The sequence below is a fragment of the Pistacia vera genome, unplaced genomic scaffold (genome assembly GCF_008641045.1).
Source record: "Pistacia vera cultivar Batoury unplaced genomic scaffold, PisVer_v2 Contig407, whole genome shotgun sequence".
Classification (NCBI taxonomy): domain Eukaryota; kingdom Viridiplantae; phylum Streptophyta; class Magnoliopsida; order Sapindales; family Anacardiaceae; genus Pistacia; species Pistacia vera.
In genome coordinates, this window is record NW_022196232.1 from 665,411 (window position 1) to 687,025 (window position 21,615).

General features: G+C 36.4%; 2 protein-coding genes and 1 pseudogene across 2 annotated transcripts; 2 read left to right on the forward strand and 1 right to left on the reverse strand.

The window, feature by feature from the left end:
- Positions 1-3,305: 3,305 nt before the first annotated feature.
- LOC116142345 lies at positions 3,306-4,666 on the reverse strand (annotated as a pseudogene).
- A 9,043-nt stretch (positions 4,667-13,709) lies between these two features.
- LOC116142346 lies at positions 13,710-14,620 on the forward strand. The gene is made up of 2 exons (XM_031427771.1): positions 13,710-14,021; positions 14,189-14,620. The coding sequence occupies exons 1-2, from the start codon at positions 13,710-13,712 to the stop codon at positions 14,618-14,620; spliced, it is 744 nt and encodes a 247-aa protein (XP_031283631.1).
- Positions 14,621-19,288: 4,668 nt separating this feature from the next.
- On the forward strand, positions 19,289-21,192 carry LOC116142347 (disease resistance protein RPM1-like). Its single transcript, XM_031427772.1, has 2 exons — positions 19,289-19,964; positions 20,048-21,192. The coding sequence occupies exons 1-2, from the start codon at positions 19,289-19,291 to the stop codon at positions 21,190-21,192; spliced, it is 1,821 nt and encodes a 606-aa protein (XP_031283632.1).
- Positions 21,193-21,615: the final 423 nt, after the last annotated feature.

The following is a 21,615-nucleotide window of genomic DNA, read 5'->3' on the forward strand; positions in this document are numbered from 1 at the left end:
TCAGTATCTATCAAAATTGACGAAGCTGTTTAATTAATCCCAAAATAATGTTTCTCTTTGATTTAACCCAAATGAAATTCAATTTAATTCAATCTCACAAAGAAAAAGAAAGAATAATATTCTCCAAGACATCAACTGCTCAATGGCCTGCCTTTCACTAGTGTATAAACATGTATAAATTTTTGGGTTGTGTAACCCGCAACCCAACCCACTTGACGCATAAAAATCCATCTAGCCTAATAATTCTTAAATGAGTAATACTATATTTACAACATAATCTCACAAACTTTTTCTCGTAATTTTGATGTAATAGATTATAATTGATCAGTTTACAAATTTATCCATCTACTTGTTTAATTGTAAATTAATTAATTATAAACTGTTATACTAAAATTATAAGAAAAAATTCATAAGACTAGATTATTTACTAATCTTGAACCTTCCTAAATTTTGAATAATGAGTTCCATTGGCTTGAATAAAATTTCGTATAGGGCTAGGCGGCTAGCCGATGTTTTTACCATGTGGGGTCTGTACCAACGAAGATGACTCATAGTCGGCCACTGTGAATCTTGAGACCAAACCAGCCGTACTTATCAACTTCTTCATGGACCCCTAATAATTTTATACTTCACCCTCTTTATGACATCATGATAATACCAAACCAGTCCACTCGAAGATTCATTGTTGTTGCCCACTAAAAACATCTATCTTTTCACACTAATCCCAGCCACATATTTTTTATCTTTCTTCTCTCATAATCTAACACAGTAACCCACCTAGCAACACTTGCACTAGCCATCAATAGCAGCTAGAGCTGGCAGCCACCTTAAAAAAAAAAAAAAAAAAAAAAAAAAAGAAAAGTATGTCAATGAGAAAAAGAACGACACGGCAAGACTCATTTTTTTCAACATGACAAGACTCATAGGGTTGTCAGATGAGCCGAGCGACTCGCGTCAGCTCATTTGAAGCTCGTTTATGACTCAACTTGTAATTAGCCAAGTCAACTCGGCTTGTTGTATAAAATGAGTCGAGTTCAAACATGGAGAAGCTCAGCTTGTAGGCTCGCGAGCCTGATGTGGCTTGGCTAAACAGGGTTCTATTTGTTATATTTTATAAACTATGGAGATTGAAGTGTTATGTTTGTTTTTTAATTTTAAAAATTTGTAAAAACGACATTTAACCCCCCGATGTAATTAGTTCCAAAACACAAAATTAAACCCCGAAATCAGATTTCCCAAATCGACAACCCCTAACCCCTAAATTTGTTCTTGCAAATTTTAATAATAAAAAATCAACATCAAAATAAGGTTGTGATGAGAAAGAAGACGAAGACGAAGATGAAGATGAAGAAGATGGAGATGGAAGCAGTGTAAATCGTGATGTTCTACAAGATGAAGATGAGATGGAGAAGAAAATAAAGATGAAGATGAAAATGGTGGAGATAAAGATGCAGGTGATGAAGACTTGAGTGGTAGTGTGTGTATTGAGAGCGATGGATCTTCCATGTCTAGAAAAAGCTGCAAAGGAAAAAAAAAAAAATTCTCCTTTCCTCTCCTTTCCTTGTATGTGTAAAATGGCAGACGTTAAAATGGAAAAGTATCAATGATATTCATCGTGTAGAGTGCTGGAAGGAAAAAGTGTGGTAATCTTGGTCGACTCAGTCGAGTCAGCTCGAACTCGACTCTAACTTGATCGAGTTCGAGTTCGAGTCTCTTTTCTCTTACTTAACAAGTTCGAGCTCGAACTCGAGCTCGATCCTGTAGCAAATGAGCCGAGCTTGATAAGTCGAAAACTCTCGGCTTGGCTTGGCTCAGCTTGTTTACAGCGCTACTCATAATCATGCATGCTAAATCATGGGTCTTAAAAAAGACACGCACGATCTACTTCAAAAAAAAAAAAAAAAAAGTCATTAATAATGACTATTTTTTAAAATAGTTGTTACCCCATGGGCGAGGGGGAACAATGATTTCACATTTTCTTTAATTTTTTTTTATAAATATCTCGTTATATCTTTTATTTTTTCACACTCCAATCCCAATCTTCATTCTCCTTTCTCTCTCATTTTGTATTTGAATTAATTAAAAAAAAATATAATCACTATAAAATATTAAAAATTAATTAAATTTTAACACTTTTTTATTACTTATAATTATAAATTACAAATACAAACTTAGAAGTTAGGATTAAGAATTAATAATTACATCTCTATTAATGAAAATGAAGATGTATGATATTTTTTTGATCAATCATTTACTTTGAATATTTATAAACTAAAATCAAAATTGAGATAGTTGTATTATATTTATATACTTGTATTTCTAATGAAGAGGTAATTGTTAATGTTAATTTTTAATTCTAATTTCTAACTTTATATTTATAATTTATAATTATAACTTATAAACAATAAAAAGTGTTGAAATTCAATTAATATTTCAATGTCTCATTATTTTATTATATTTAATAGTGATTATATATTTTCTTAATTAATACAAATACAAAATGTCACTAAATATAACATATAAAATATTTTTATAATAAAATTATTGATAATAAATCAAAATGACCATAATTTATAAATATTAAAGAAAAGTTTGTAGACCGGTCCACAAAGCACGTGGACTAGCCCACGTGCAAGGCCTGTAGAATGGCACGCTATATAGCGAGCTGTGCCATGAGCCTTCAGATTTGACAGGCCGGTACGACATTACAAAGCACGAATATTTGCAAGATTTAGCATGGAACAGCCCACGTTATAATGGGCCTTAAATTTTTAGGCACAGCATAACATGACACAGCCCATCGCCGACTCTACTAGCAACCGCTTATTATCGTACTGAATTTTTCCCAATTTTATTTCTCATCTACTCCTGCGGAAAATGAAGGTTTGTGATTAATTTTTTTTTTCTTTTTCTCTACAGCAGATTTTTATTTAAAGGAACAAGAAACTTGTGATGGTACATGAAATTAGAGATGATAGAATTTTGAAATTTCGTTTGTTTTGAGTATGGATAGGAAAGAGATTGAAAAATCTGAGATTTAATGATGAGAAGATGCCGATCCTTACCCATTACCTGCGGTCCTGCACTAAAACTACAATTTTTCTAAAGGATTTAACCTTCTTATTAAATGATGAAATTGAAACTACAACTTCTTCAATTCACTGAGAGAAGTTTATTACTAAGTTTGATACAAACGAGCCAATATAAGAACAAGGACAAGCGAAACACATCTGACTTTAACACATACTCTACAGAAAAGAAGATAACTGCTGCCTCCATCATCATTCATTTAGCTGTGAACTTGCTTATGCAGATTCTAAAATAAATTGCAGATCTCGAACGAAAGTATCTAGCTTCTCATCTTGCCAATCCTTAGCGGAAAAGATATTTTTCCATTGCACATGATTTTTCTTCACTGAGGCACCCAATTCACTGTTGTTGTCCATAACCAACTTGATTGCTTTGCTCAAAGCTTCTTTGCCAATAATCCCGTCTACTCCTATCTCCACTTCTATTGCTACCTTCAGTTCTTCTACCATTAATCTTGTACCCATAACTTGGTCAGGAAGGAATGGAATCAGTACTATTTGGCAATCACTAACCAAAGATTCCCACATCGAACCAAATCCACAGTGACTCACGAAACACCCAATAAAAGGGTGTTTTAGTATCAACGTCTGCGGTACCCATCCTCCAAGCACCCAACCTCTCTCACCAATTCTCTCTTTTAACCCTTCAGGTAATGCTTCTTCGATCGGTGAACATCCATGAGGCGGTGTTAGAGCTACCAAGAATGGAAACCCACTTAACTCAAACCCCAACATTATCTCTTCAAATTGCTACTTTTGCAGAGTAATTTGGCTTCCAAATGCACAATACACCACTGAACCTGGCTCAAACTTGTTTAGCCACTTACCCCATTTCTCTTCAAGCTTTGTAGCTGAAGTTTCAGGCAATATAGGCCCTGTTAACAGCACAGGCTTTGAATACTGTTGTCCAAGATAATCAGAGTAAGGTCCCTCAGTTTCTTGACATGATCTCAAAGCAATTGCATCGCTTCCTTTCAAGCTTCTAGTCAACCGCTCGTAAAGGGAAGCCCCTTCAAGGGGATCGCTTAGCCCAACAGTATGAGGAGCCTCATTGGGTTTTATTATCACAGTAGTAGAAGGGTAGCCAGGCGGTAGTTGGATTTTCTCTTCCAAGGTAGTCTCCGGAGTAAATCTTCGACCTTGAACCGCGAAGAACGCAAGTATGCATGCGTTAACTACGGAATAGTAGATTGACTTGGTGCCCAATTGACGGGTTATTGATGGAATCCATCGCCCAAAATCGAAGAAGACAATATCTGGCTAGAGATTGGTAAGAATGGTCTCAACTTGATATTGAGTTTTGTCCAAAGCAGAAGCAAGTAGTTGATGAAGAGAGAATGGTACATCGGAAGCAGTTTCAGCACCTGGAGGGAGACCATCAACATGGGGAATCGTAAGAAGTGAATAAGGTCAGGGTGGAGGTTGAGTTATTGTAGCTTTGGGAGAGCTCCCTTGGGCAATAAGTAGGAGACCCTGTGACCTCTCTCCGCAATCTTGTTTGAGAGATGAAGGTAAGGAATGAAATGGCCAAAGGCAAACCAGGGAAACTTTGCTACATGGAGTTTTTCGGTGGCCATTTTTTCTCCTTCAGCCAAGTAATTTGAAGTTTACAATGGAAAACGTCTGTATTGGATGGCGAAGGAATATGGTTGGAAGAAAGAAAATGACCGCAGAGTCTATTGATTTTTGTTTGAATTACATACACAAACGTTTAAAAACAATGAGAGCTAACCAGCTTCTGGGTGACTGAGGGACTTTTTGAGTGTATTACTTAAAAAGTCATCAATTTGAGTTTTTCTTCAATTGTTAATAGGAGTGTGCGTAAGTTGATCCGGACACCTCAATCATAAAATAAAAAATATAAAAAGGCAATGAGAGCTCTAATTTTCTAGAATACTGTATATTGGAAATTAAGGTTATGTCCATTTTTATCAACAGTTTTTTCTTTTTATCTTTTTCTTCCATAAAATGTGTAAGAAGGGTTCGTATAAAAGGGCACAACCAAAAATTTATCAAGCTGTAAATATTTTTTGAAATAATACTAACTTATACATAATTTTAGATGAATATTTGATAATACTAATAAAATACAATTAGTTGGTTAGATTTTACTTTCTTATTTTATAATTAGTCAACGGTTGAGATCTCTTGTTTTAATTAGTTTTCGTGTTTAAGTAGGATTTTATTTCCTTGTTTAATTAAAGTCTTGTTAGGGTTGGCTGTAACCACCCTATATAAACATATTATTTGTTTCTTTTGGGGAGATAGAATACTCAATGAAATATTCAAATTTTATTTTAGACTTTGAGGCTTATGTTTCTGGATTGAAACTTGGTTATCAACCCTAAAGGTATAGTCGAGTGCTAGCCTTGTTTTATCATGCTAACTCACTACGTTAGTTGGTATCAGAGCAGGCAAAATTCGTCTGATCTAATGGCATGCAAGTGATGAAGTTGTAGGCGACAGCGGTTCTCATGGCTAAGATCAAGGAACTGAGACCTCGCAAGGGGTGGCGTTGAGAGCTTTGGAGCAACAAATGGATCTTAGATTCCAGCATTTGGAACGACACTTTGAAGAAATTACAGATCAACTTGATACTCTGTGAGCGAAGATGCCAACAGAAACTGGAATGACGAGAGGCAACGTATCGGAGATGATGTGGCTCATGGACAACTTTTTGGTAGACTAGTTTTTCCAAACAGGCGTAGACAACAAGTCTATGTGGAAGATTCGGATGAAGAAGATGATTACTTTGTAGATTTTGGGAGGCATGCTGGATATGGATGAAGTGGCTATGGGGATAGAGATACTAGCGAATTCAAATTAAAGGTAGATATTCCTTGCTTTAATGGTAATTTAAATATTGAAGACTTTTCGGATTGGATTGCGGAAATAGACAGGTTTTTCGAATATATGGAGATTCCATAAGGAAGAAGGGTGAGACTTGTTGTGTGCAAATTGAAGGGTGGAGCTTTTGCATGGTGGGAAAGATTATAAATCCATAAGATTTTGCAAGGGGAAAGTACAAGTTAGAACCTGGTACAGGATGAAACAGTTGTTACAAAGAGATTTTCTTCCTTTGATTATAAATGGATCTTGTTCCAGCAGTACCAAAGATGCCATCAGGGTCAGAGATTTGTTCGAAAATATATTGCTGAATATCGACGGTTGTTACTCCTCCTCGACTATATGAACATCCATATAGAGTAGTTTTAAGATTCTTTAATGGGTTGAATGTAAACATAGGAGCTCAAATTAATTTACAACCTAACCATACATTGCTTGATGTTCTTCAATTAGCCTCTAATGTAGAATGACAATTAAGAATTAAAAAAAGAATTCTTCTTTAGAGAATACATGCCTCACCAATAATGGAAGAAGACAAGAAGCATCAAGTACTTCCTAAAGAAATTTTTAAAGCCAACGAAGATTGTGAGATGTTACAAATGAAGGATCACACATCAAATGAGATTGAGCATAAAGTAGACATTGAAGCTGAACGAATTCTCCAAGAAGAGAAGATTGAACAAGAGCAAAAGCAAGATGTCCTAAAGGAGAAGCTTGAGCAAAAGCAAGTTGTCCTAAAGAAGAAGCTTGAGCAAGAAGAGCACATTCAAGTTAAGGATCAAAAGGATGAAACTTTGATGACATTCGATTTCGACTTGAAGACTATAGTGCGTGACAACTCTCTTGGGAAGATCAATGACAAAGGATATTTATTTGCTCCAAATAAGGACTTATTACTCTACTTCAAGTATCACCCACCAGATTGAAACTCGAGAACAAGTTTATTTTTAAGAGGAGGAGTATGATGTAGGAAAAATGTTGTTAAATTAGGAGTTTAGTTGATTTAGGAAGTTTTAATTTAGTTAAATTTTACTTTTTTAATTTATAATTAGTCAACCGTTGAGATTTCTTATTTTAATTAGTTTTCTTGTTTAAGTAGGATTTTATTTCTTTGTTTAATTAGAGCCTTGTTAGGGTTGGTTGTAACCACCCTATATAGACATATTATTTGTTTCTTTGGGGGAGATAGAATACTTAATGAATCATTCAAATTTTATCTTAGACTTTGAGACTTAAGTTTTTAGATTGAGACTTGTTTATCAACTTTAAAGGTATAATTAAGTGCTTGCCTTGTTTTATCATACTAACTCGCTACGTCATATTAAAATTCCTATTATTACTTCATTTCTTATCTAATAAGTATGTGCTCCCAATGCAACACTTTAAAAAGAAGACAAACGATAAAATTAAAAAAAAAAAAAAAAATTATCCTGGAAACTATCTATTTATATTCTATCACTAGTTTACAATTACATGTATTATGATAGTTACATGAAATGTGCAAACTGGAAAATGGAGCAAAGCAATGGCCACATGATAGAAACTTTAATCAGTTAGAAGGTGGCAGAGATTTGCATCTCGAATTATTATTTCCCTCATTATCAATGGCTTCATAGATCCTGCACCAACAGTTCATTGATCCAAGTCCCTGTCCTTAAAAAGCTTCTCTTTATTTTGTGAAGGACTATACTGATTTATTTGTTGCATGGGAAGATAAAAGTAATAAGAAGAAAAAGAAAATGAGATGAAACTTTTCTGAACTTTGGAAACAAAAACAAAAAAATGTGAACGAAGTCCTCACATTCTTAAAAAAGGTGGCCGAAATGAAAAAAAAATGGGTGGTCCGACATTTTTCATGAAAATCACGTGTTCAGATATTCTTGTCGGCTACACCATATTGATGCATTTAGTCACCTAAAATGCACTCCACCCGATGATATCCGACAGCTTGACAAATATGTACTCTCCTCTTCCAGCTTTTTGAATGAGAAAATCTGGGTGGGATTGACGCAATGGTGATAAACTGATAATATAATGAGTCTCCGTTTTACTTTTACATATTTTACCACTTCATTGGAAGAAAGGAGGAAGATTTTACATACAAGCTTTGCCAAATTAAAGTTTTATGATTAATTTTTTTTTTCTCTACTGTTGCTTTTTATTTCAAGAAACAAGAAACTCGATGAAATTAGACATGATGGAGTTTTGGAATTTTCATTTGTTGTGAGTATGTTGAATTGATTATGGATGTACACTAATCAGGTGTTCGGATTAGTTTATATATACCTCAATTAATCATTAAGATTCTTTGAACACCTTATAAACCCAAAGAGTCAGATAAATTATAATGTGATAGATGACTCCAAGGTTCAAACTAAGAAGTCAATAAAGGAAACAAATTTCCTTGACTATCAGACTAACCCGTTGAGGTTTCTACAAAAAAATTTAGAAGCCCAAAACTAAATTTCTGTTGCAATAGATGCTCACGGCTGAAAAAAAAAAAAAAAAAAAAACCATGATCCCATTGTCATGATAGACTCATCTTGCTTGATTTTGACTACAAACTATAATTTCTGACCTAATAGGTGGGAGAGCCTCTAGGCTCAAGTACCACACTTGGTGAGTGTGAGATCCTGATTTAGGATCCTAACATGCACCCCCTTCAAGAGCCGACATCCACGACGACTTTTACTCTATCGATACTAACCCGACGGTAGTCCTTTCCCCCTTTGGGTGGCTTCACTTACCTATCAGTTATTTGATGCAGCACCCTCTCCCAAGGAGAGCCCTCTGCACCTTAATCTAGCCTATAAGTAGTTATTCCCACATAATCTTCATAGCCAACTAATACATGGTCATTTATAGTATTTCATAGTCTTTTCTATTAAAAAACGCTACGATATAATTCGTATCCATTTAAAGTAAAAGGCTTAAAAAATACTTACAAAAAAGTTATTCATGGCCTTCTTTATAAAATAGGCTACGAAACCTTTTTCTTTCCTTCTGTATCAAATAAACTACCAAATGATGGCTTTAACAATATTTTGCTACGAACCAGTGACACATTTGGCCATTAATGGTGTCGAAATAGTTGTACTAATACATCTATAGTGCAATAAAACTAAAAATAAGAATTAGTAAAATAAAAGAGAGATTGAAAAATCTGAGATTTGGGCGGTTAAGGATTCATCCTTGCCCGTTACCTGCACTAAAACTAAAAGTTTTCCAAGCATTCAATTTATTATATTAAATGATGAAATCGAAAGTTTGAAACTATAACTTGTGACCTCTCTCGGCGAGCTTGTTTGAGAGGTAAGGAAAGGAATGAAATGGCCAAAGGCAACCAAAGGAAACATTGCTACATGAAGTTTTGAGGTATCTATTTTTGTGTTTCAGATAAGTAAATTTTGAGAGTGCTACTTATACACAAGAGAATGTGCTGGACACACACAATCCTTAATTTCCTTGCTAACATATGCACATGCACTCTATTCACTAATATGTAAAATTGCATGATGACAAATAAGTATGCTTCTATCGACTGTCCCTAAAAAGCATAGACAATACTAGAGTTGCAAACTAGCCGAGCTACTTGCGATAAGCTCGTAGCTCGGCTCGACTTATCAAGCTTGAGCCTCTCGAGTGCTAAGTCAAGCTGAGCTCAAGCTCCCTGATGCTCGGCTCGAACAGTTCGTGAGCTTAACTGGGCTCGATAGGGGGGTATATGCAAGTTACTGTCACTTAGTTCTAAACCCATTTCTTCTATTCCTATGCTTGTTCAGTGATGGGTTTTCTTTAGGATTAGGTTTCTATCCCATAGTGTTGTACTAAGCTCATTTAGGTCTTACCTTTTGTACCCTGTGGATGTTCAGATTGCATACCATGCAAGTCATTCATTATCCACACATGTCATACAGAGCTGGCTAGACTCTTATCTCAACTGTGGAAGTTCTTATGGAAATCTTCTTGCTTGATCATTGGCGCGGTATTTTTGACTTAACCTCCCATTGGAATCGTAAGTACGTCATTTCACCAAGCAGTCAAATAAAAAAGCAAACAAGATTATTATTAAAATACAGTTCTTCCTAAAACTTTATACAGACGATAGTCATTTTGATGTAGTGAAACCCTTTTACTTCCTATCTCAAGACGTAGCAACACCTATGATGCAATGCAAGGAAAAAGATATTTACATCACGATATCTTTTCTCATACTGATCTTATTTTTTTTTTTTAATTTAAATTATTATGGTCTTATTATGGATCTTGGTTTGCGCTCTATGGCATTTCCACTATAAAAAAATCCATCCGATTGTTCATGGAACGACTATCGAGATTCTTTGGACCCTCTTTCCAAGTCAAAATCTTTTTAGTTAGAAAACTCTGTAGATGAGAAAGGAATTCGGCACCTTTTACTGAATGAAAAAAAAGACAAAAGTTTTTTTGATTGGTATTATTTTTTTCCCTTTCTTCCATGATCCTATATTCTTTCTTCTCTTCTTTTTTTCCTCATGGAACAACTCAATACTCTATTGGAATTGGACATTGAAAAAACTATTAGAAAACTCTTAGACAATCAAATTAGAAACTTTTATACCTCTTGTCAAATGGATGAGATCGGTCGGTGGTTTATAGGCAGAACAGGCAGGGTTTCTGAACTGACTTAATGCCCGAGATTGAATTAAAATAGGAAATTGTTCAAGAACTGGGTGCTTCGAACGAGCGGCAGTAGTGAATATTCCTACTAAAGAATATAAGGGGGTAAGAATTGCCTATCTCTTAGGCTTTGAAGGAGTGCTCTCTTAAGCTTAAGTTAAGCCTTCATTCATGATATGAGCCTTTAGTTGTCTCCTCAGATCTGTAGTCCCAATTCAAAGGGGACCTCCCTTGTCTTTCCATATAATAGTGGAATCTCGATCTAAAAACAAGAGTGGAGTCAGCACTCTCGAAATAGCTTTCTATATTCCTTTTTCTCAAGCGGTAATTCAATTTGCAATGAGGCATAAGCTCTTAGTCCTAATCGTGGCACATAGGTCAGTTAGAGCACACTAGCTGGGTTAAGGCACAAAAGTTTTTCGTTGTGCCTGTATCCCTAGCATCTCTCTGTCTTTTACACAATTTCTTGGTCGCCTTCTTCTTCATCTCGCTAGGACGTTTGAAGTCAACGAGTGGAGGTATTTGGAGATCCATAGGTACAATTATGCACGAGCTAGCCACGACCAATCAAAAATAAAGACAAAAGAAAGTACTTGAGACTGGGACCTCTGCACTCAGCGACTACAAAGGACGTCCAGACAAGCTAAATATAGCTCTTTGAATAAGCATAAGTACCCAAAGGGTGATTGAAAACTCTCCTTTATTAGTATTCCAACATAGGCAGATAAAGGAAGACAAAGAGAAGACCTTCAGGAAAGAGAAGCAAGAGGAAAGTACGAAGAAGCAAGAAGGGCTGAGGTAGAAACCATTTATTGGAGTATGCCCCTGTCAAACAAAAAAAGTGGATGGAGAGCCTTCTTTCTTATCCTTTTAGGTCCGACCTCTCTCTTCCACTTTCCACTTCCCTAAGTTCGTGGTCATCAATATCTCTCACCGTCAAAACCTCGAATCTCTTTCAGTCGACAACCACTACTCTGACCTCTCCTACTTGGCGCTTCGGCCTATCCTCTAGTTGCAACCATATTGTAGTCTTGGTGCTACGGTTCTTGGTGCAACTATTGATTTAGACCCCTATTCGGATCAAGGTCATGGCAACCATAAGTTAGACCATTGGGCCCAACAATGAAGTACAAGCAAAGGAAGCATTCCCTTAAAGATGTCAACCGTACACCGAAGCAATGAAGGCAAATGTTATGGCTCTATAGCTTATTTTATTTATTTATGGAGAGTTAACAACTTAAACCAAGTATGGATGGGACATAGTCAGAGAGATCTTATTATGCATTCAACTCCTTCGAACCTCGATGCATCCTTTTCATTAATCTTCTTTGTCTCCTGCCGGACTCCCTTATTCATCGATAAAGAGAATGGAGATAACCCCAACTCCGAGAAGAATTCCCTTCAATTCAATAAGGGATCGATCTGACAGTCAAAGGAGAGAAACTGAGATAGTAGTATGCCTCGAAAGGAAGAAAGTCTGCTCTTTCCTTTCTATTTCACCACGTCCAGGGATTTGAGAATTTCAAGTGCCTGGTGAATCTGTTCTTATGGAGTGGTACCCTTTTGTCTAGTTTACTTTTTTGCCTGCTTTCGTTCATATGGCTTTCGGGCTCATAAGGGGAGTCAGTCTAGCTAACCCCTTATCTTCTATGTTTAGGTAAGAGAGATGAGATGACTGAGACAGAAAGAAAGGTAGTTGGAAAATACATCATTAGATGAAAAAGGATACACTCCTTCAGGGGATGGAGTAAGGGATAACATTCGATTAGGGCAAGCAAGTATGTATGGGATGTTCTTTCTATAGAGTGATAAACGGAGGGATCTTGCTTTCTAAAAGCCATAGTAAGGCTGTGCAGTCAGCAAGTAGATGACACCAGAGAGGGATTTTTCAAAACACGGATAGGGGCTCTACCGCGATATGATATATCTCATTGAGAAAGCGCTATAAAAACCACTATCCCCTTCGTTCAGGAGCAAACAACCACTCAATTTCTTTTTAAATGGAGGAGCGGAAGGGGCAAAGTCAACGACTGAGGCCAGAAGGTATGTGAAAGTAGAAGCCAGGGACAGAGAGAGCGGAGGAGAGGACTGATTTTTTTTCATTTCACGCTGATAGGAATGGGGGGTATCTCCGTATATTCTATTTATCCTTTCTTATCTTATTGATCAATGTTGTGCCATGAGATGTTCGCCAGTAGGATCATTCATGGTGAAGATAAGATCCCAACATTATCTACTCGGTCAAGTCTGATTAAAGCACTCCAACCAACCCAACAAAACAAGCAACGGGTACTACTGGAATGAAATGAAATTTGATGCCGACTATATTCTTTATTCGGGAACAGGCACTGGGACTGGATGGCTTACACCCTACCCTATATTACCGACTATGGGACAATATTCAAAGGTAACCTACACTGTCTGCCCTGTAACCTGATGGAACAAGCTTTCTCACTTGCCTAAGATGCTTACTTGCCTAAGGGATTGCATTGGTCTTTCCATTTGAACTAAAACTGCTTTCAATTGAAAAAGTTCTTCCTTCGTTTTTGTAGGCTTTCAAACTAATATGCCCAGAGAGAAGCCTTGTCAGATCGCGAGAGATCTTAGCTCGATAATCAACTACTCCTTAGGCCCTTAGCCGATTAGACATAATATCCTTGGATAGGTTTGTTACCCTTGACACCTAGCCCTTTAGAAAAAAGCTTCTTCTAGAAGTCTTACAAACCCTTATACGCCATACATTCAATTACCAGGCTTTTATAGCCTATAGCAAGATCCTTCCCAAGAAAGAATTACTAGCGTTAGTACTAGGGAAATTCATCTATTAAGCGTTACACCTACTCCTTATTCCATTGTTAGACCTACCAGGGACAAGGAAAGATATTAGCGTTAGCCACCCTAACGAAAAGCAATCTCAAGATCTTGTAAGGGTAGAAAATGAAATCCCTATGGACTTTATCTCTGTAATCATACTACAAGGCTAGTATGATAAAAGAGGAACTAGGGCTACTGATACAGGCGCATAAGCACCAAGGACTGCTTGACTGATAGGGCAAAGCTAAGTGCTCACCAAGCTATTGACTCACTCAATATAGCCTTGTTTACAATGTTGCAAACATGCTTTGGGGACGTGATGGATCAGTTGAAGTTATGGCAGCGGATAAATATTTTTGGGTGTTCAAATTTTCAAAGAACCGAACCAGGGATTGGGTGTTAGAAGAGGAACCTTGGCACATTGCAAACCAGACTCTGGCTCTGATAAGATGGAAACCCAATATGCAGCTCATAAAGCTTGCAGCTACTAAAATTCCTATCTGGGTGAAGTTTTGGCATGTTCCAATGGAATATATGACCAGAATGGGCTTAAGCTACTTAGCAAGTGCTATTGGAGTTCCTTTATACATGGATAAGGCCATTGCACTGAGAGAGGTAACAGATTGACTTTTGCAAAAGTTTGGTGTTGAGGTTGACTTTCATGATGAATTCCCTGAGTCTGTATTGATTAATAATTGAGATGGAGAAATTCTATCTATAAAAGCCCTTGGAAACCTTTGAAATGCTTTAACTGTAAAGAATTGGGGCATTCAACTGTCAAGTGCCCGAAGAATAACCAAACCCTTGCTCAACCTCTGAAGAAGAAGAAGGAAATCAAGCGGGACTGGGTCCCTAAAAAGACTGATAATGCTAATGACTGGAGAGTTGTGCAGAGACCTTCAGGTATGAAACAGAGAGCTGATATGATAGAAAATGTCAGTAAAATGAAAGGGTCTGCAAAATCTGTAGCAAATAGATTTGAAATGCTTTCTAATGAAGACTTATCTGTAGATGATGTCATTCTTCCCAAAGAATCAAATGCAGTGCTATGCCAAGAAAATATAGATAAGGTGGAACAGATGCATCACCATTCTTATAAAAATGAAGGAAAGCAGCAGAATATTCAGGAGTCTCCTAGCTTTGCTGCTATAGTCAAGGGTAGTGAAAGTGGAGCAAGAGAGGAAGATGACTATCTAAAGCCGATAGTCTGGTAGGTCCTTGTAAGGCAAGTGGAAGGAAGTGACTCGACCTATAGGTTGAGGGAGTCAGGCGGGTCTGGTTTTTCTTCCTAAGAGGTATGATAACTACACCATTCAAGATCAATGCTTGCATCCGGAAATAGATGGGCGAGAGATGGACGAAAGCTCTTGAAAGTTGAACTGATTCTTATCTGGTTGTTCAAAGCCTGCCTACTTTTGATGACATGAGATTCAAGACCCCCTTTAAAGGCAGCTGATCCCGATTTCCTTGATCCTTTAGCTGGCTGGACTGTCGATAGAGTAAGCTGGATGTGCTATTTGATCTTGTAACCCACGAAAGCTCAAGAAAGAGAATGTCCTCTCAAGGTCTCTCGAGCCTCCGACTGGTGCTGACTCCACCGTGGCATACACAAGCCACATCATCATCACAGAGAAGATCATTTTAATATCAATTTTATTATCGTAACGTGCCAAAAAAGTCACCAGTTGTCGGTAACCGTCTGTTGCCACCAGAAACGAAATTATCAGATTTTTTTTCTTTTTTTACATTTGTTTTTTACTTATCATATGAATTAATTTAGCCGACTGATCTAAATCTTCTATTGTCATGAACAGATGAAGCATGATGCTGACGAATCCATCTTTTCCGGTGATCATCCAAGATGGCTATGGCTTTTTCTTGTAATAAAGGTTTTCTATTGCTTGTAATTCATGTGTGTAGTGTCATCAATAATGGTGTAGTATTACTTGCTCTCAGCATGCAATATCTACTGTCAATGTTTTCTTCTTGTAATTTCTATGTTATTGCTAGTTCTTGTAATTCATGTGTGTAGTGACATCAATAATGGTGTAATTCATGAGCCGGGAGTTTTCTTAAACTTTCTGTGTAATATCTACTTTGAAATGTGGTTGTTGTTGCTACAATCTACTGTTATGGTCATCATTGTTGTCTGTTTATAAAAATCATCTCCCCTGTTTCAATGGATTTAGTTGCTTTTACATAAAATCAATTTTATAATATATTTTTTAATCTCGATGGCATGAGGAAAAAGAAAATCATACCAGGAAAAATGGTATAAAAGAAAATTGGAGAACCCATTAGGATATCTGGCTTTTTCTAGGTGATAAAAAAAACTGATATTAAGTCATTATTAATCAAGAAATAGGGTGCCTTATTATTTATTCAAATTAATGTTGTCTAACCATTCTTCAGTCAGCATGTTTTCATAAAGATAAGACAAAGTCGCGTGCTCTGAACGAATTATATTTGTATCTGTACATACCCAGTAGGCCCACTGGTTTCCTGAAACAAATTTTTGATGTGCACACAACAATGTATCCATGAGCAAACATCTTAATATGGAGTGACCAAGAAAAAGGTTATCAGATATGGCCGACTTTACAGTAAACTTTGCTATAGAAACCTTGGGTTATGTGCTTGTACAAGAAACCAAGTTGTAGGGAAGTGCAAAGAAAGAAGTTGAAAGCATCAAAAGTGAATTGGAAAGCAGCAGCCGAAGAAGAAAGAGAAAGCAATGAAGGAGTCTTAACTTGGGTAAAACAAGTGAGGGAAGAAACTTATCACATTGAAAATGTCATTGATGACGTGTTGAGGGAGGACCTTGTGTATTTCTCAACAACTTAAAGGTAGATGGTTATAGTAGTTGAGGCTAAACCACATTTTTTTATTCCTCATAGCATCAAATTATTGATACACAAATTAATGGAGAATCGTAAATCCTTGAAGACTTGTTAATTTAAAAGGAAAAATGTGCCAACCTGTACCGGGTAGCCTCTGGGAAGAAGCTTGTTGTCCTTGTCTTCAAGATTAATTAATTCCCTTTGTTTATCAATTAAAATCCTTTTCCCATACACTTTTAAACACCATAATTCTGCAACTTGCATAAAGAAACCTTGTCTTATCTCTTATGACCATGACCTGCTACCTGCTCAAGGATTAAAATAGTGAGTGTTTGGTATGGAAAATGCTGGACAGTGAGACCCGGATCTTGTATTATTAAGCTCTATATGGTAGATGTCAGATGGTTATCTTATAGTAGCTAAAGCGGATGAAGGAAAAAAAATTAAAACAAAGGAAAGAAAGCAAAAGGCTCCTTCAACTGCCGGCCAGCACTAAAATAAGATATGAGGTATGATTAATCAACTTGCACAAGATAAAAGACAAATTCCAGGTTGTTGAAATAAACAATTGTGAATAATATGTATGTCCACACTTAGGTTCCTATAATTAAAAATATATTTATTTGATTTCATATCAGCCCCTCTAATGGAATTGAAGGTCTAATTGAAATACATACGTTTTATTTTTAAATCATATCTAGATTACCATACACAGACTTGAATAATATCAATCAAATCACAGTGAATACATAGTCCACTCACCATGAAATTTGATGAAATTCTAAGGATGAAATTTAATCGTTTATTTGTATGGGAATTGCATCTACATAAAACATCCTAATAGCACACCTGGTTTTTTTTAGGTAAATAATTAAGGACAGAATTATATATAACAAAGCAACAAATACTGTTTTTAGGAAGTGAGAAACAATAGCTTTTGTTCGTATAATTACCTACGTTTACCAATGTGGGGACTTGAACCCAGGCCTGAGGGGACTCGAACCCGAACCTTGTGGGAACAAACATAGGCCATCATGTTCTCTACATGCATTCGGTAATATGAAATTCCATAGAGCACATTATTAAAATATCAGCCCAATAATATTATCAAACCAGTGAAATTGTAATGTTATTGGCCTAATATATATTTTTAACAATATCAATTATTTTACAACAAATACTATTCATAAAGTAGCTTTGCTGATTTGATATAAGGGACCCATCTCCACCATTGCGTAACAGAGGGTGAAGGGTTTAACCACTACAACTTTTTCAAGTAATATATGCTTAAATGTTAAAACCATACCTAACCTTAGCCAAATTAATTAGTTTATTAAAAAGTCTATTTTACACCAGCTGTTTACGACTAAGTCATACGGAGTCTCTTTATCAACTTCCTAATACTTGAAGAGTTTTTAATTTAAAATGATTAATCCTTGTGAACTTGACAAAAGAAACACAAAATGACCGCCATCTAACCGTTGATTTACAAATCCAGATTGATGATCTCTGTGATTTCAAGTGCTAAAACCCCTATGTTCAATCTTCTTCAATCCAGAAGTATTTTGATATAGTTTGAGCTTGCACACCAACAATGTCACTTAACACCAGCTTAATTAAAATAATTCATTCTTATCCTCGCAGCGGTATATTGCCAATCTGTATCACACTCCATCACTAAAAGGTCAAGAAAATAACAGAGTTCGAAGACACATTTCCTAATCAAATTGAAACAAGTGCCCTTCATGAAACAATCATTTTGGTTTTTCATTTTGAATAACATAATACATTAGAAGATAAAGGTGCATCAGATAGTATCACTTTACGAAATTCAAGGATAGTGACAATTATTCCCCAGCATCACTTTTTTCCAGGGAAGAAAGAAAATTGAGCCCTCTTTTTCCTCAAAGGGAACAACTAGATTCTCTTTATTAACAGACCTTGACAAAAGAGATTAGCGTGTGGAAAATAAAGGATAAAGTAACATTGTATGCAACCCACTGTTTTAGTAACATTGTATGCAAGATCACACTTCTGTCCAACCCACTGTTTTAGTAACATTGTATGCAAGATCATACATCTTAAGAATTAAGATGGAGTGAACAAGAAAAAGGTTATGAGATATGGCAGAGTTTACAGTGAACTTTGCTATAGAAACCTTGGCTTCCTTGCTTGTCCAAGAAACCAAGCTCTTGAAAAGTGTAAAGAAAGAAGTTGCAAGCATCAAAAGAGAATTGGAGTTCATCAGGCCTTTCCTCAGGGATGCAGATACAAGGGCAGCAATCGAAAAAGAAGTAGAAAGCAATGGAGGCGTTGTAGGTATCTGGGTAAAACAAGTAAGGGAACAAGCTTTTCGCATTGAAGACGTCATAAATGAGTACATACTTAATAAGGCGAAGCATGATGAACATGGTGGCAAAGGTCTCACTGGTTTCCTTCGAAAAATGCGTTGCTTCGTGTGTGACCTTAAGGTGCGACATGGAACTTCATCTGAGATTAAAGATATCAGATCATCACTTGCTGATATACGAAGAAGAGCGGATGACTATAAATTTAGAACCATAGATCAAGGAGATGTTATACCGTACGACTCTCGAGTTGGTTCCTTTTTCATCCAAGACGCTGAACTTGTGGGCATCGAATCTACTAGAGACCAGTTGATTGGTTTGTTGGTACGTGGAATATCCAACCGTTCAGTCATTGCAGTTGTGGGCGAAGGAGGACTTGGCAAGACCACTCTTGCCGGGAAAATTTATACGAATGATACAACGAAGAAGCATTTTGATTGCCAGGCTTGGATCACAGTTGGGAAAGAATACTTGAAGAAAGATTTACTAAGGAAAATTTTACGAGAACTTTACCGTTCAACGGGGTTCACTCTACCGGAGGCAGATGGAATGGAAGAGAAGGATTTGATCATGATGTTGAGGGAACACTTAACGGACAAGTGTTACATGATCGTGTTTGATGACGTGTGGAAAATTGAATTTTGGAGAGATGTAGAGCATGCTTTGCTTGATAACCAAAAAAAATAGTAGAGTAATGCTAACGACATGGAATAACGCAGTTGCTGAATTCGTACCGTTGTCAATAGTTCATGTTCACATGCTTGAACCCTTGTCTTCAGAGCAAGGATGGGAACTTTTTTGCAGAAAGGCATTTGGCTCTGACGGTTGTTGTCCTCCAAACTTGACGAAATTATCGGAACGTATTGTTGGAAAATGTGGAGGTCTACCTCTAGCAATTGCTGCGATAGGTGGGCTTCTCTCAAGAAAAAATAAGATTGTTTCTGAATGGGAAAATATACTAGGTAGCTTGGGCTCAAAATTAAGCACTGATTCCCATCTTAGTGATTGCAAGAGAGTTTTGTCCGAAGGTTATTATGATCTTCCTCACCATCTCAAGCCATGTCTCTTATACTTTGGTGTGTTTGCAGAAGGGTGCGAAATTAGATTTGGGAGGTTAATTCGCCTTTGGATAGCTGAAGGCTTTTTCCAATACAACAACCATCTTCCATCTGAGCGTGTTGCGGAAGATTACCTGAAAGAACTTATTGATAGAAGCTTGGTTCAAGTTTCAAAGAGAAAAGCTTCTGGACGAGCTAGAAGTTGCAGAGTTCATGATCTGATGTACGAGATCATTCGCAAAAAGATGAAGGAATGTGATTTTTGTCATTTCTTTGATGAAAAAGACTTGAGTCACTTCAGTAATCCTCGGCGTATTTCAATACACAAATGCACTAACGGTTTTTAGAAGGCATAAAAAATTCAAAGATTCGTTCCATTTGTCTTTTCAATGTAGACAAATTGCCCGAGTCTTTCATGACTACATTTGTCACTGATTTCAAGCTCTTAAAGATACTTGATTTTGAAAATGCCCCTTTGGATTGTCTTCCTGATGGAGTGGGAAAGCTCTTCCATTTGCACTACTTAAGTTTGAAAAATACAAAAGTTAAAGAACTTCCCAAGTCCATAGGCATGCTTGTCAACTTAGAGACTCTTGATTTGAAGTGGACTTTTGTGGTTGAGCTCCCAATTGAGATCAAGAATTTGAAAAAATTGCATTGTCTAATTGTACGACTCTTGGACAACAAAGGTCCTTACTTAAATAAAGCAAAAATACAAGAATGTTTTGGGGCTTTAACAGAGTTGCAGCAGCTACGGTATGTATATGCAGACACTGAAGTACTTGCAGAGCTTAAGAAACTGAGGCAGATGAGAAAGCTGGGCATTAGCGTCGCAAATAGAGATGTGAAGGATTTGTTTGCAATTGTCCACAATATGGAAAAGCTTGAAGGTTTGAGTGTAAAAGCGTTGACAAGTGGAGAAGAGCCTCTTGATATACAATCATTGGCTTCTCCTCCTTTATGTCTTCAACGATTTGATTGGAGAGGGATGTTTATTGAAATTCTACCAGTTTGGATTTCTAAACTTCACAATCTAATCAGATTACAATTGGATTTGATTGGATCTACCAATGATTCCATGACAATCCTTCAAGCTCTGCCTAATTTATTGGTGCTTATACTCTTTGTGCGTGACTCTGATGAACAATTGCATTTCAAAGAAGGTTGGTTTCCGAAGCTCCAACACTTGTATCTCTACGACTTCAAAGGATTGAAATACATGATGATAGAGAATCGTGCAATGCCTAGTCTTACAGAGCTGTATATTGCACCATGCCCATTGTTGAAGGAGATTCCAACTGGAATTGAGCATCTCAATAACCTAAAGTTGCTTTCATTTCGTATGATGTTGAAGGAGGTTTATTGCATGATAAAAAAGGAGAACTGGGAGAATGTCACTAAACACATTCCACAAATACATGTCAGCTATACACCGACAAAAGGAGGTAAATACTATTTTCTCACCAGTAAATATTTGTCATCTCTTTTGGCAGAAGATTTTGAGAAGCTATTGAAGAAATTGAGGCCGAGTAACGAGTAGCCCCATTACCGAATCAACAATCAGTCTCCTAAAACAAGTAAGCCTTTTAAATAGTGTGTTTCTTTTAAATTCACTTCTCTGCTATTACATATTGCAGTTTTTTTTATGAGTAAACAAATAAACTTTCTTTTAAAAATAATTTAATAGTTGGATTAGCATCATTCTAATATGGTAGTACTTGTAATTAATCATTAATTATCTGAAAATTTTTTTATAAATACATTTTATTTTATTATTATAAATAAAAATACTCTTATAATTTATTTTATTTAAAACATTTAAAAAAAAATTACTTAATTAATTGATTAAGTTTTCGCTGCCGGAATCCGATACCGACAGCTGTGGGTCCATTGCTGGAATTTGTTTTGGCGATATTGGGTAACAATATTTGTATCAAAATAATTCACTTTTAATGATCTATCT